We start from the raw sequence: 14023 nt of genomic DNA on the forward strand, positions 1-14023 counted from the left end.
ACGGGGCAGGATAAAGAGAGTTTGAATAAAAAAACAAGTTTACCACGAATAATTCAACGTATATCGACTATTATGATTTTGTTAGGATTCAATTTTTTTTCTTTAAGTAGAAACAAAAGCAAAAAAAAATATTTTTTTAAACAATATCCATTATTTTTTATTCAAAACAGTTGAAGTACAGTAAGTGATATCTGATTATTGTTTTCTGTCACGATGCCTGCACGTACCAAATGTTTCTTTTTGACCCAGTGTTTGACTGGTAGAGAATGCCTTAAGGCATTATGTACACCATTTTGTACTTTTTTATGTGCAATAAAGAATAAATAAATAAGTACCTATAATCACAGTCTTGTAAAACAACAAAGCACATATCATGATTCACAATGTGAGTTATACTTGTGCGTGTAATGCCTGCAATGGCTGCCCCAGTGGAAGAGTTGGTTCGTCTCCTTGATGTCTCCTTGGTAACAGATGTCGAGATAATGAGGTCAGTATTTAAAATGAGGGCCACTCTAGGGCCGGACGGCGTGCCTTGGCTCTTTAAACATCTTGGAAGTAGATTACGTGGCCACATTGACGACTGCCTCCGAGAGGGTATACATTCTCGTTGTAAGGTGGGCAGACTGTGCCTTTCGAAAAAAGGGTAGTCCAGCTGACTGTCCCTTAGGATACCGTCCCATTGCCTTCCTAGATGAAACTGGCACGATGTTGAGCGCATCATCGTAAGTCTCATCTACTGCTGTGCACGTATTTTGGAAGACACGTGCCCAAACATCAGAGATCGGGTTCTGGTAGGAGCGATAGACGCAAATGATGCGCTGCATAAATACAGCGGTCTGGTAGCAGAGAAAAGGCAGGGAGCTATCGCAGTATCTCTTGACATTGCCGATTACTTCGGCTCTCTTCTTTATGTGGTAATAAAATAGGCGCATTGCTTCCACGATGCGCCTTTCTATTTGAAGATCATCATTCACCATAGGGCATCACCTTGCAGATAGAGTAGTGCTCAATGAATCAGGAGGAAGATGCCTAGAAAGACAAATGGAGTGTGGTGTTCCTACCGGCTGCGCCATGTAAACGTATAGGGACAGGTCAATGAGGCTACGTGCTCAAATCAAGACTGACTTCTTTATTCTTCTGGGTTCTTACCCACATGCATATTCATAATAATCATAACCTACCCACAGTTTTCCACAGGGGTCGGTACTGGGCGCCTGCTCTGGAGCATTGGCTTTGACTTGGCTATCAGAGTAGTCCAACTTCTCCGCATGATATTGATAACCATTTTTATGCCGATGACACAATAGTAGCCGTGAGTGGAAGAAAGTACCAGGATAATAAGGAGAACCACAGTGGCAACTGAGCTCACAGTTGGGCGCATTAATTTGTTTGGGCTTGCGGTGTTACTTGCCACGACCGATGACGAGGTTTTCGAGGGAAAAGGTTGGCTTCTGCCCGAAGAAAGTGATTACTGCCGACCTAGCCAAAATGATAATAGTTGACGCTATACGCCGATCGAAATGCAATCTGGTTCTGTCGTGCCTACATGCAAGAACGATGGGGATGTTGCCTGTTGGCGGTGAGGCGGTCCCTCTTACGCCCCAAATTAAGTACTTGGGCTTAAATTCAAATCAAAATTGGTACTCCGAAGAACATTTTATCAAATTGGTTCCTAGCCTCGTCGGGACTGCTTCGGCGCTGAGCAGACTATTGCCCAATATCGAAGGACCCAATGCCCCATATCGGCGCTTATATGCGAACGTCATCCGCAGCGTGTATACAAAATTTCAGCTCAGTCGGTTGAACATTTCTGCTTCAAATTGGGTTCCAAGATTTGACCTCAACATACATACAAACATACATACATACATACATTGCAAGTTAGTAAAAACCATGTCAAAATAGCTTTTCTTTACTTGTGTTTCTTTATCCTGTCAACAGTCACTATACCCTGCAGAGTGATGGCAGGATAAAGTTACACAGGAGTTAGTGAAAATCCGATTAACTAGATATTATCTCCGAAACTGTTGATAATACAACTGTCATAATTTTAATATAAATAGTTATACTTCAATACAACATTAAAATGTTATTAGTAACAAAACTGCCGTATTAATATTTTAAAATAATCATGCCAGAATAAAGTGGACATACCTGTTACAAACTCCGAACGTCACACTTTGAAAACTTCTAACCACAAGACCGCAGCACCTCACACACAAACCTTTACACCGGCGGCTAGAACCATACTGGCTACGTGTTTTACGTATATTAGGGTCTCAATAAGACTTTCTGTGTGTGAGTGAGGTGCAATACCGCGGACGCACAGGATATAGAGAAAATATCGCTGGACAAACTTTGAACGTGAAAATTTGTGTTCAAAAGTAATCGAAACATCCCGTGCAACGTATATTTAAGAATATAGTAGTCTATTCTCTACAAAAAACGATATTTTAATATCATACAACTGCAATTCAATAATCTATAGAGCGAAAACTTGAGCTGTGTCGCGTTGTGACAAGGCAGGGTACAGTAGAAAACGGTCTTCTTTAATTTTTTTTTACAAAAGTATTATATTTATAGAAAAAATATGTTTTGGCCTCGATGTGTCACGTTAATGCCTACTTATGAAAATTTTAAATATATGTAAAAATTATATATTTCGCATACTTTCTATTCAAAAACGTGATGGCAGGGTACGATGCCACTATTTTGAGAATTACCCAAGAGATCCTTTTTAACCTGTGCTGTACCTGTGGACCTGTGTTGTATACAGTAGTGATTACTTCGCCTACGTGAACATTTATATAAATGTACAGATTACACACATAGAACTTTCACAAGATTGCCGTCTTTTTTCCACTGTCAAGCTTGTCTCGTCATATTTTAAGTATAGAGACGGTCAATCAAATCTTGGCACTAAAAAAAGGCAGCAAATTTTAAAAATTTGGGGCTCGCCGGCCTTCCTAAACCTTGACGTTGGTGTAGTAGACTAGTTTCCTACTAGTCAAATCAGCTTCTTTTTAAGAACTGTCAAAACAATTTGCTAAATATGGAATTACTATGAAATACTGAGGAGTGCTGCCACGGTCAATTCATTTACTTTATATCTTTCTCTTTGACTTATTAAATAGAAATTATGTTTAAACACAACGACTGTCCATATTTTTCTTCTAATTATGTAGTGCTTTATTTCGAGCACTGCATAAAACATTTTAAGTACCTATAGGAAAAAAAAATATCAACGACCCGTAATTGAAAATGTAGGGGCGAAGGTTTCATTCCCATCGGAAATTTGAATTTAGTGCCATTGATTGACCGTCTAAGTATAGGTACCTTATTGGATGATCACAGTATTGATCATTTAAGACTTTTCCGTGGACTTTTCTGTGGCCAGTTCTGTTTCTATGGGACGTGCCTCAGCTTGTTCCAATGTGTGCGATGGCTGTGCATCAGGATGGTCGGGATCGTCTTCTTTAGTCAGGCTCATATCACTTTTGCTGATAATGTCGTATACGGACAAATTTTCGGCGAACTTTCGGCGACGGATCACGCATTTATCTAATATTATTATGACACTGACCGCTGTAATTAAATATTACATCTTTAATTCTATCTATCTATCTATCTATCTAATACATAGGTAATTTAGCCCTAGTTCAGACACAGCGAAAACCGCGCGGATCTCATTTCAATAGCATAGTACTGGAACGTTCACATTACAACCGCGCGGTGTAGTGTGAACGGTCTAGTACTATGCTATTAAAATAAGATCAGCGCGGTTTGCCGCGCGGTTTCCGCTGTCTGAACTAGCACTTACTCTCACTGAGATCGCGCTCAAGCCTGTTGTTACTACCTCAACGTGCGTAGCCGAATCCACAGACGCTCACGAAACGAAACGCTCGTAGATACATATCTCTATCGCTCTTGCGGATATTGGCGCGACAGAGCCAGACTACCTTTCGCGGCGTTTCGTCTTCGTTTCGCGTCGTAGAAATGCCATTCGGATACGGGGCCTGTTTTGTGTTTCTGACATGTGCATTACTTGTAAACGATGTGAGATGTGCAATAAAAGGTATTGTATTGTAATTTACGACTAGATCCAGAAGGTTACGACATATATTATGCTACCCTTTAGCACAACTTGCGCAGGCGCGACTTTAAGTATGGACTCGCGTGCGACAAGGCAAATTGTGCTAAAGGGTCTGATGCACTGGGCAGGTGTAACTTTCAAACCGGTGATTTTGAAACGTGTGCCAGACTATATTTACTTATACCTAATTGTTCAGAACCACTTCAGAACTCAAATTCAATAAAATGAATAACAATGTAAGTTCGTTGAATAGGAAATACTCACTGGGATGTTCCATATAAGTTGGCACCATCATTGTTTCGATCTTGTGTTCCTCTTTCCAGTGAAAGAACATTTTCTTTATTATAGCTGACACCAAAGCTATTAAAAATATGCTCACTCCAAAAAGAATGGTGTAAAGCGCCATTTAAAATGAGTTTACTGGATGTACAGGCTATTAAATACATAATTTTATCCTAAAAAATACTGCTACACATTAGCATAGCACATGTAAATATTTCAAAAGCAAAGAGAATATAATCACTACGTTCAAAAGTAATTTGACTGAGTTTGATATGCTGTCAAAATTTGCTGGGACTGAAAAAGGTTAAATATATTACTAAAGTATAAGGTTTAATACATTTATTTCCAATAGTTTTGTAATTTTGCTAGGTAATAAAAATTTGCCCATCAAATAGGTACCATAATTAACATCCTGAATTTATTATTTTTGCATATGCGACATCGAGGTTACACATAATGTATGTACACAATAAAACACCTTTACTGTGGCTGTTTCGTTAGCTTCCTCGGTCTCCATTTTGTGCGCACAAATTAAAAAAAAAACTTGTGGCGCGAAGCGAACGCGTTGTACTTGTTGAAGTAAAGTTTTTATCTGACGCGGCAAGAATGAAATTAATTATTATTTAATCATATTTTTAATTACTTACTTCACCGATTTAACATTATGTTTTCGATTTATAACAACAAAACAGTGACGTGAAAATCGAACTAAAATGAGTTTTGACAAATATGGTAAGTATGGTATTTCATTTATTTTAATATTTTCATTCAACCTAAGTTTTAAATTTTTGCTAATGATTACGTGTGTAATTTTGATTTCTTAGTGCACCACATATCACAAAAATATCGCCTCGCCGTCGCTATATCGGTGATAAAATCAAAACCAGATAATCTATCAATCGAAGAGTATTTAACACAGCTTCAAAACAAAATTCGGGATGTGGAAACGGACCCAAACGAAACAGTATGCAGTGACGATTTTAATTTTGATGACGACGATTGCAATGAAGAACACGACATACAAATGCATTGCAATGAAACTGAAGTTTTAAATGAAAATCGAATAGGATGCTCAGTAAAAGGAAATGATAGCCAGGACAGTCAAACGATTTTAAATAATTTCGTTTTTGACGAGGAATGCCATCCGCAAAGGGAAAATTCTTTAGGAGATACGATAAGGTTGCTGAAAGAAGTAGCTACAGTTCAGGCACAGGTATGTTATTTTTTGTGGGTAGATAAATATTATGTAGTTATGTGTATTGTTCTATTTAGTTATTTACTAGCTTTTGTCTGCGGCTTCGCTCGCGTTAGAACGCGACGAAAAGTAGCCTATGTCACTCTCCATCCCTTCAAGTATCTCCACTTCAAAAGTCACGTCAATTCGTCGCTCCGTTTTGTCGTGAAAGACGGACAAACAAACAGACACACACACTTTCCCATTTATAATATTAGTATGGGTGTATCCTCTTCTGAGTCTTCTGACGGTGCTCTTACACGAGAAATAGGCTAGTTTCCTACTAGTCAAATCAGCTCCTTTTTAAGAACTGTCAAAACGATTTGCTAACATGGAACCTATGCGCTCAAGGGCACGTCCACGACCGTCGACCGATAGTTTGCACGGTTAAGTGTATATTCACTGTCTAGATCCGCGTCCGCGGTCGCGCGACGACGGACGTCCGCGTTAATGATGTGCAAGTTGCGGAAACTTTCCAAAAATATCTTAAATTTCTTGAAAAATTCACGAAACTTTCACGAAAAATAAAGGGAATTTAAATTTATGAAATGGAAAGTTTCCATCCATACAATTGTCCATACAAAGTTTGGAAAGTTTCCGAAGTTTTCCTATGTGAAAATTTCAGAATTTTGGAAACTTTCCGTCGGCACATCAGTAGTCCGCGTAGTATGTTCCTAGCTTTAGGCCTTAAGATATACGGCTTTTTCGTATTTAAGGCGAAGGGTAACGCGATACTAGCACCAGTAGCACCACTTTCGATATTTTCAAAGCAATTTCAAAGTTAGGTATTTTTTCAGTAATATTTCTACATTAGTCGCTAACAGAACAATTAAATTTTATGAAGGACTGCATACAATTTTTCCTGGTGTAATTATCTCCAAAAATCAGGTAAAATTGGTCTTTTTTAGGGTTCCGTAGTCAACTAGGAACCCTTATAGTTTCGCCATAGGCTTGTGTCGTTCACGAACTATGAACTGTTAGGAATAAAATCCCATCAATGACCGAAATGAACTGAATCTTTCCGTGGTCTGAGAATCGGTCTTTGCTCATTTAGTTCAGTATAGGATCGGCGAGAGCGAGCGATTTGGATCGAGAACGAATGTGTGACTGCGCCGACCGAGAGCGAGAGCTACTTAGCAGAGCAACAAAAAAAGTCAAGTTTTCATATTAAACTTCGGTTACTTACAACCTTTCGGCCCGGAATGTTACTATCTGTGGACTATTCGTATCATTTTGACACTATTCGGTCCCATTCGTTCTGATCTTTCCGACCGCAGTGGTCGCTGGTCTGGCTGAACTAAATGAGCAAAAGACCTAAAAGAGCGAACTAGTTCGTGGGAGCGATTGAACGAGATCGGAGCGCTCCGATCAACGAACGAAACGGCACAAGCCTATTTCGCCATGTCCGTCCGTCCGTCCGTCCGCGGATAATCTCAGTGACCGTTAGCACTAGAAAGCTGAAATTTGGTACCAATATGTATATCAATCACGCCGACAAAATGGTAAGTTTTTCATTCCAACCCCAACGTGTGATATATTGTTGGATAGGTATTTAAAAATGAATAGGGTATTACCGCAATCGTTTTTTGATAATATTAATATTTTCGGAAATAGTCGCTCCTAAAGAAAAATAAAGTGTGCCCCCCCCCCTCTAACTTTTGAACCCTATGTTTAAAAAAATATGAAAAAAAATCACAAAAGTAGAACTTTATAAATACTTTCTAGGAAAATTATTTTGAACTTGATATGTTCAGTAGTTTTTGAGAAAAATACGGAAAACTACGGAACCCTACATTGAGCGTGGCCCGACACGCTCTTGGCCGGTTTTTTAGGCAAGTTTTTAAGTTTTTAACAAAAGGATAAAGCATATACTTACGGTATTTTATAAAATACTAAAGGTGTTTAGTTAGCGACTGAAAATATATATCATTTTGAGGATATAAGAAAATATCGACAGAGGTTCTAATGCCGCCTTACTCTACGCCTTAAATATTACATTTTCTTTGGCATTATGTGTGGTCACAGTAGCTACTTAACCACATTAACACTAATTTTTTGAAACGATTTCAGCGCGACGGTGACCAAATGTACAGTCAATTGACGTTCTGCGAAAGCCAAGAAAATCCAAATAACACTTACTACAACACAAATCAAATACAAGTATATGAACATCCCATAAATGCTGTAAATGATAATACTGATTCACAAGAAACACAACTGTATACTCTTTATGGTTATACTCAAGACTACACTCACGTCAGCCAAACACAGAACGAATATTTTGTCATATCTGATAAATATATCAAAAATAACGTAAACGGTAATCAAAACAATGTAAATGTAGTTAACGATGCAGACATACATAGTATTAATGGTAATAATAATGTGCTAATAGAAAATGTAATGCATGATACAGAGACAACAATAAACGAAAATCACACAATAGTTAATACAGAAATGGATCTTCGAAATACAAAACTACAATATTATCACAGCGACAAAGAAGTTACTCACAAAACTGACACTGTATCAAAAGATGTTATAATGAATGTAACTAAGAATGTTGTTAAAGAAATTGAAAACGAAACTATTAGTCACATATCAAATGATATTGATTATGTATTACATACACATAAAGACATACACGGTTTTAGCACAGCTATAAATGACAACACAAATATGATTGCTAATATAACAAAAAATCATATAGATACTAATTTAAATAATGCAAATGCTAATAATAATAGTCAAACTACAGTATTTAATGAATTAACAAATAACAATGATAATCCACAAGATAGTCAAAATTATAATGAAATTAATAAAAAAAGAACAGAAAATAATAACACTAATGATGAACAAGAATTCAATGAAAATTTCGAAGCAGCAATGGATGTAGATGATACAGAGACTACAGAGAGTGATGAAAATGTACAAGAAAGAGTACCGTTCAAAGTTATAGAAGAATTGAGCAGAATTAAGACGTATTTGAGCAGGAAAGAGAAGAAATATGATGGATATTCGACTGATTCTGGGTATAGGAGTGATTCGCAGCCTAGAAGTTCACTGAGAAGTTGTAAGTATTACAATAAAAAAAAGTAGATAAATATCCTACAGGCATTTTCAGAATTTGGAACCCCCCCCCCCCCCTCCAATTAGCGTAAGTTGTTAACAAAAATTAACTCACTGTCAGTTTTGTGAAATTTCAATAAAAATATTGTGTTTGTGTTAGTTACATAAACTTTAAGCGATAAAAAAGTAAATTTTTAGACATATTTTATGCTTAACGGTCGTCACAAAACTGACAGCGAGTTAATTTTTGTTAACGACTTACGCTAACTGGGAGGACGCAACTTCTGAAAATGCCCCTATACATATAATTATTAAAAAGGATTGAGTATTTATTATAGAGAATTACTGTCAAAGTAAAATGTGTCATCACAGTGCATACTGCCATCTCTCGACACAGGATCAAAACTTTTGAACCTCAGTTTTGACAATTTGTCATATTCTTAACATGATTTACATATGCTTTAAAATTGACAAATATTCATATTAGCGCCATCTACTATCTAGCCGAGAGTGCCGAGACTCAACCCAAGGTAAAGCGCCATCTAGACGACGGTACATTTTTCTTGATGATTCTGATTTCTCTTCTGAGGTACGTTTTTTCTTAGAATTTAAATCTGTCTATACGGAGTTATATGTATATGTCTTTTTGCATACCTACATTACCTACTTAAGAACCGCATACAACCTAAGACATTTTTACTAGACGTCCTTTGCCATCAATTTTTTTTTTCAGTATCCCAGCAGTCTGAAGGCTGGTTGAACCAATCAGCACATTGCCTGTTTAACTACATCATGCAAGCCTTGCCGACAGAAGACATTGTTAAAGAAATATCTCAGGTAGGTCTTAAAGTACATATAAGGTACAGTGGGGCTAATCTCGACTGGGGGCAATTGTAACTGATCCTTTTTTTCCATTATTACTATGATGTTGATTTCTACATGTATCCACTGAACACGCCTACCATATATCTTAATGTACATATAAATGATGCTTTTGAATCAAAAATATTGAATAAATAATTTAAACTTAGTGATGGATTTGATTTAGTTTCATGTTTTACAGTTAGTACTTATTTTGTTCTGTTTGTATAGGTATGCTGAAAAACTTTGTGTTTCGCTCAGAGGTAAAGTTTGTTTAACCTTCGTGCCTTGAAACCCTCGCAACTCTCAAGATTCCACTTCGAACCTTCTTTAAATCTTTCGCTTGCTCGGGTATCAATATTGGCACGTGCGGTAAAACAAATTAAAATTAAAATTTTGAAAAAACCCCCGACCGATTTTCATGAAACATGGCTAAAAACACTCCCGACTTACTCAGCTTTCAGACAAAAAAAACTAAATCCAAATCGGTTCATCCGTTCGGGAGCTACGATGCCACAGACAGACACACACACAGACAGACAGACAAACAGACAGACAGACACGTCAAACTTACAACACCCCGTCGTTTTTGCGTCGGGGGTTAACAATAACTATTGGCAAAAACTTTTTTAACCTGCGGTTTTTTATAGGTATTAGGAAAGCTGATAGACAAATTACATGAAGACGAAAACTACCCTCCGTTTTTAGAAGAACTACTCGAAACTGTAGACAGCTTGCTTCGGGACATACACACAGGCGGATGTACAGATAACATGGTAAGGCTTATATTAGGTATCTTTTCCTCTTCGCACGTGTATCTTATGGCGTTTTACAGTACAGTCAGCAGCAGAAGTTCCGTAGCGGGCAAGGTGTTCACAATGATCCTAACACGCTCTTATTGTCTTAAAAATAAGATCGTGTCAAGTTCATTTTGAACACCTTGCCCGCTACGGAACTTCTGCTGCTGACTGTACATAATTGCCATTTGAAGTATCGACGTAAGGTGTATTCGGGTGATTCCGTTAATCGGATAATTCCGAAATTCAAATGATAATCACCCGTGATTCCATAGTAATAAGGGTCCCTTTTCGGAATTTACCGACGGTTTTTGACGTTAGAAATTACTCGAGTACACCTTAACAAGAAAAACACTAGTTTGCGCACTAGTGAGGAAAAACGACCACATGTACTGTAATAGTATAGTACGATACAAGTGGGGAAAAGAGGAAGTTCCGAACGAGTGGCGATAAATGAATACACGACCAAACTATTTAAATCGATAACAGTTACGAATTTCCTTTTCGCACGTGTATCGTACGACGTTTTTCAGTACATATGGCTCTCCGAAGTTGCGACCTGACATAATGAACCACTTCTCGCACTAGGGCGTGAAAAAAGCACCATCTGGATTTTCTTTTCAAGTCTAATTATTAGATTAAATATAAAAATATCGTACCACCCATACATTAAAATGCGACCACCTAAGAACGCGCATACACTTCACCACAGATAGATGGCACCACAAAAAAAACTCCTGTAACTTTCAATTATACTTGTAGATGGCGTTAAGTGTCACATAGATTTATGACTCGAAAGTGACACTTAACGCCAATCTAAAAATAATCGATGGCAACAAGGATTTTTTTGTGGCGCCATCTATGTGTGGTGTAGTGTATGCGCGTTCTTAGGCGATCGCATTTTAATGTAGGGGAAGGTATGATTTTCTTATATTTAATCTATGGTCTAATATACAAAAAAATCTTGTTTGTTTCAGATTTTAAATAAAGACGAAAAAATCCAACGAATGATCCTCCTAAACAAATCAAAACACATATTAAAATACAGCATAGAAAAAATAACCACCATACTAGAACAACTACATAGAAACTTAACCCAAGAAAATCTATATGAATGCTCAAACATTATCGACTTAGAAAACATATGCTACATATTCCATATATTAGAAATATTTATAAAAAGATATAAAAAACTTAAAGACACCAACGAAACTCAAAATTCACAAGACGTTGTACCAAAGAGAAGTTCATTGACGGAATTGTGGAGAAAGAAATGGAATTTAAATAACAAGGAGATAGTAAGAAATGAGAGTAAAATTTGCGTGTTAAAAGGTTGCAGTGAGATTTTAAATAAGATTATTGTTGAGTGTATAAATAGTTACAGTTTGGTTTCCTATGCTGCGTTGCAATGTTTTAATTTGATACAAGATTAAAGCCGTGGCCAAACATTTATTTATTTTATTTATTAAGGTTTACCAACGATTGTTGACAACGATACATTAAATCTGTACAAGCTAAAACATGTAAAGGCATGGTGTCACAACCACTTAAAGGTAAACACGGCGTGCGTAACAAAAAAGGAATAAACAACTATAAAACTAGCTTAAACTTAAGGGGCTGACAACACCCAATTGGGTAAAATTGATGTTACTTGCGCAGTTTTTTAAGACAAACTAATTAGTCTCAGTAAGGCAAGTAAATTATATGTTATTAATATTATTCATTATATTTCAAAGAACATAGCCGTACTCGAGTCGATACACGATTTAATGAAATCGGCTCGATAGAAAAAAATTGCAAAGATTGGTCTCGAGTTCGTCATTAAACGGTTGTGTGTCGTTCAATTATTCATTTAATTGTCTTTAGTTCATATTATAATAACAAATATATACATATCTAAAACACTAACGAAACATTTTGCACAAATAATGCATCTTTCTATTTTATTTTAATATTTTTCCGCACTTTTCGTACCTATCCGCCCTCTTTTAGTGACATCGCGCTCTCACTTACTCCCATACGATTAGACAGTGTACGCTAGCGTCAAGACCATTGGGTGCTGTCAGCGTCTTAACTATACTTATGTGTTCCACAGGGGGGCAAAGCTGTTGTTCAACCGTACGCGCCAATATTGATATAGTGTAGCTATAGCAAATCTAGGAATAAACTAGATATAATTTAGTAAATAACTAATGTATAAGAAATAGCCAATATTGCCACGCCCTACCGGGGTGCCATGCGACCTCCTTCATAATGTAACATCTGTAATGTAATACCATGGTTTGCAATAAATGATATTGATTGATTGATTGATTGATATATGAGCAAGCGATGGTGTCCAAGCACGCAGTGTAAACAAACTCCGCCACCGAGTGAAACACAACATTTTTCACAACACCAACACAAGGAAAATATTAACTGTAAAACATGAAACTAACTCAAGTTCGTTAATGTAATTTAACATGCTTATAGCTTTGCCATTCGTTGTTGAAGTATCAAGAAAGCCTTTACCAATCGGTCTGGTGAAAAATTATATTCTACGAAAATTACTACGAACAGATTTCAAGTATTTACTTAATGGGTCACAGTGCATATCCACCATGTCGGAACAACCATTCGCAATTTTAAAGCAATAACAACAAACAAACATAGGGCGTTTTGATAGCGTGGCGTTAGCGGACCAGAATGCGCGCTGAATACGCTCGCACGATCACACATAACACAGCGCGCATTTTGAGCGGACTTGTGAGAATATGGATTAAATGTTAACCATTTAGCTAATTGTTTTATTCCAAAATGTTTTGATTTCTTATGTGTCATTCAATAGGCTACTTGCCTCCTAGTCAAATCAGCTTCTTTTTAAGAACTGTCAAAACGAATTTGAACGACATGCTACTGTGGAATTTATATGAAATCGAATTGAGTGACGTCACGGTCAACTTTGTTACTTTATATATTTCTACCTGACTTACTATAGAAATTGGATTTAAAAATAACTTCTGTCCATTTTCTTATAATTATCTGATGCTTTATTTCGTGCATGGTATAAAATATTTTATTTTAACTGCAGTCAAGTTCCCTATATGTATTAGAAGTTTACAGTTGCAAAATATAGGCTCAGAAGTTAGCATGTGCCGAATGCGTCCTTTGAATACGCTCGCAATCTACTCCGTCCAGCCATAGAGGAATAAGTAACGGAAGAGTTGCAACTTCATACATCAGTAAATGCGGGTTATTTGTAGTGACATCTAGCGACAATCCCGCGTCAAATAGCGTAAATTATCAGTACTGCTACTTGTCAATAGATGTCGCGACGAACGAAGAGTCTATTGCTCACCAATTTTTAGCTAATATTACAATAGTATTAATCAGTATTCTGTTTTCAATTCCTTCTGCTTGTAATAAAGTTGTAAACTGTTCTAATATTAAATTTTTGACAGACGTGACACAGTTGTAGTATCGAGTGATTCACGCGTGATTGTCGCTAGATGTCACTTAACTATGCCTATACAAATAACTCGCATTTACTAATGTATGGAGTTACAACTCTTCCCCATAGATTTAAGATAGAAGGTCTAACTTTGTGTGTTTATAATTTGAACGTTTGCTGTACAGCGTTGGTTTTTCAGAATGTTTGTACATATAAATCTGTTTATTTATAGCGTCTAAAATAAAACTTAAAAA

The 14023-nt window shown here is 36.8% G+C and overlaps 1 protein-coding gene across 1 annotated transcript; it reads right to left on the minus strand.

Annotated features, from left to right (window-relative positions):
* Positions 1 to 3300: 3300 nt before the first annotated feature.
* On the minus strand, positions 3301 to 4558 carry LOC125239070. The gene is made up of 2 exons (XM_048146549.1): positions 4358 to 4558; positions 3301 to 3585 (listed from the first exon to the last, which is right to left on the minus strand). The coding sequence occupies exons 1-2, from the start codon at positions 4497 to 4499 to the stop codon at positions 3365 to 3367; spliced, it is 363 nt and encodes a 120-aa protein (XP_048002506.1). The 5' UTR covers positions 4500 to 4558; the 3' UTR covers positions 3301 to 3364.
* Positions 4559 to 14023: the final 9465 nt, after the last annotated feature.

Source organism: Leguminivora glycinivorella, chromosome 25, assembly GCF_023078275.1.
Source record: "Leguminivora glycinivorella isolate SPB_JAAS2020 chromosome 25, LegGlyc_1.1, whole genome shotgun sequence".
Taxonomy (NCBI): Eukaryota; Metazoa; Arthropoda; class Insecta; order Lepidoptera; family Tortricidae; genus Leguminivora; species Leguminivora glycinivorella.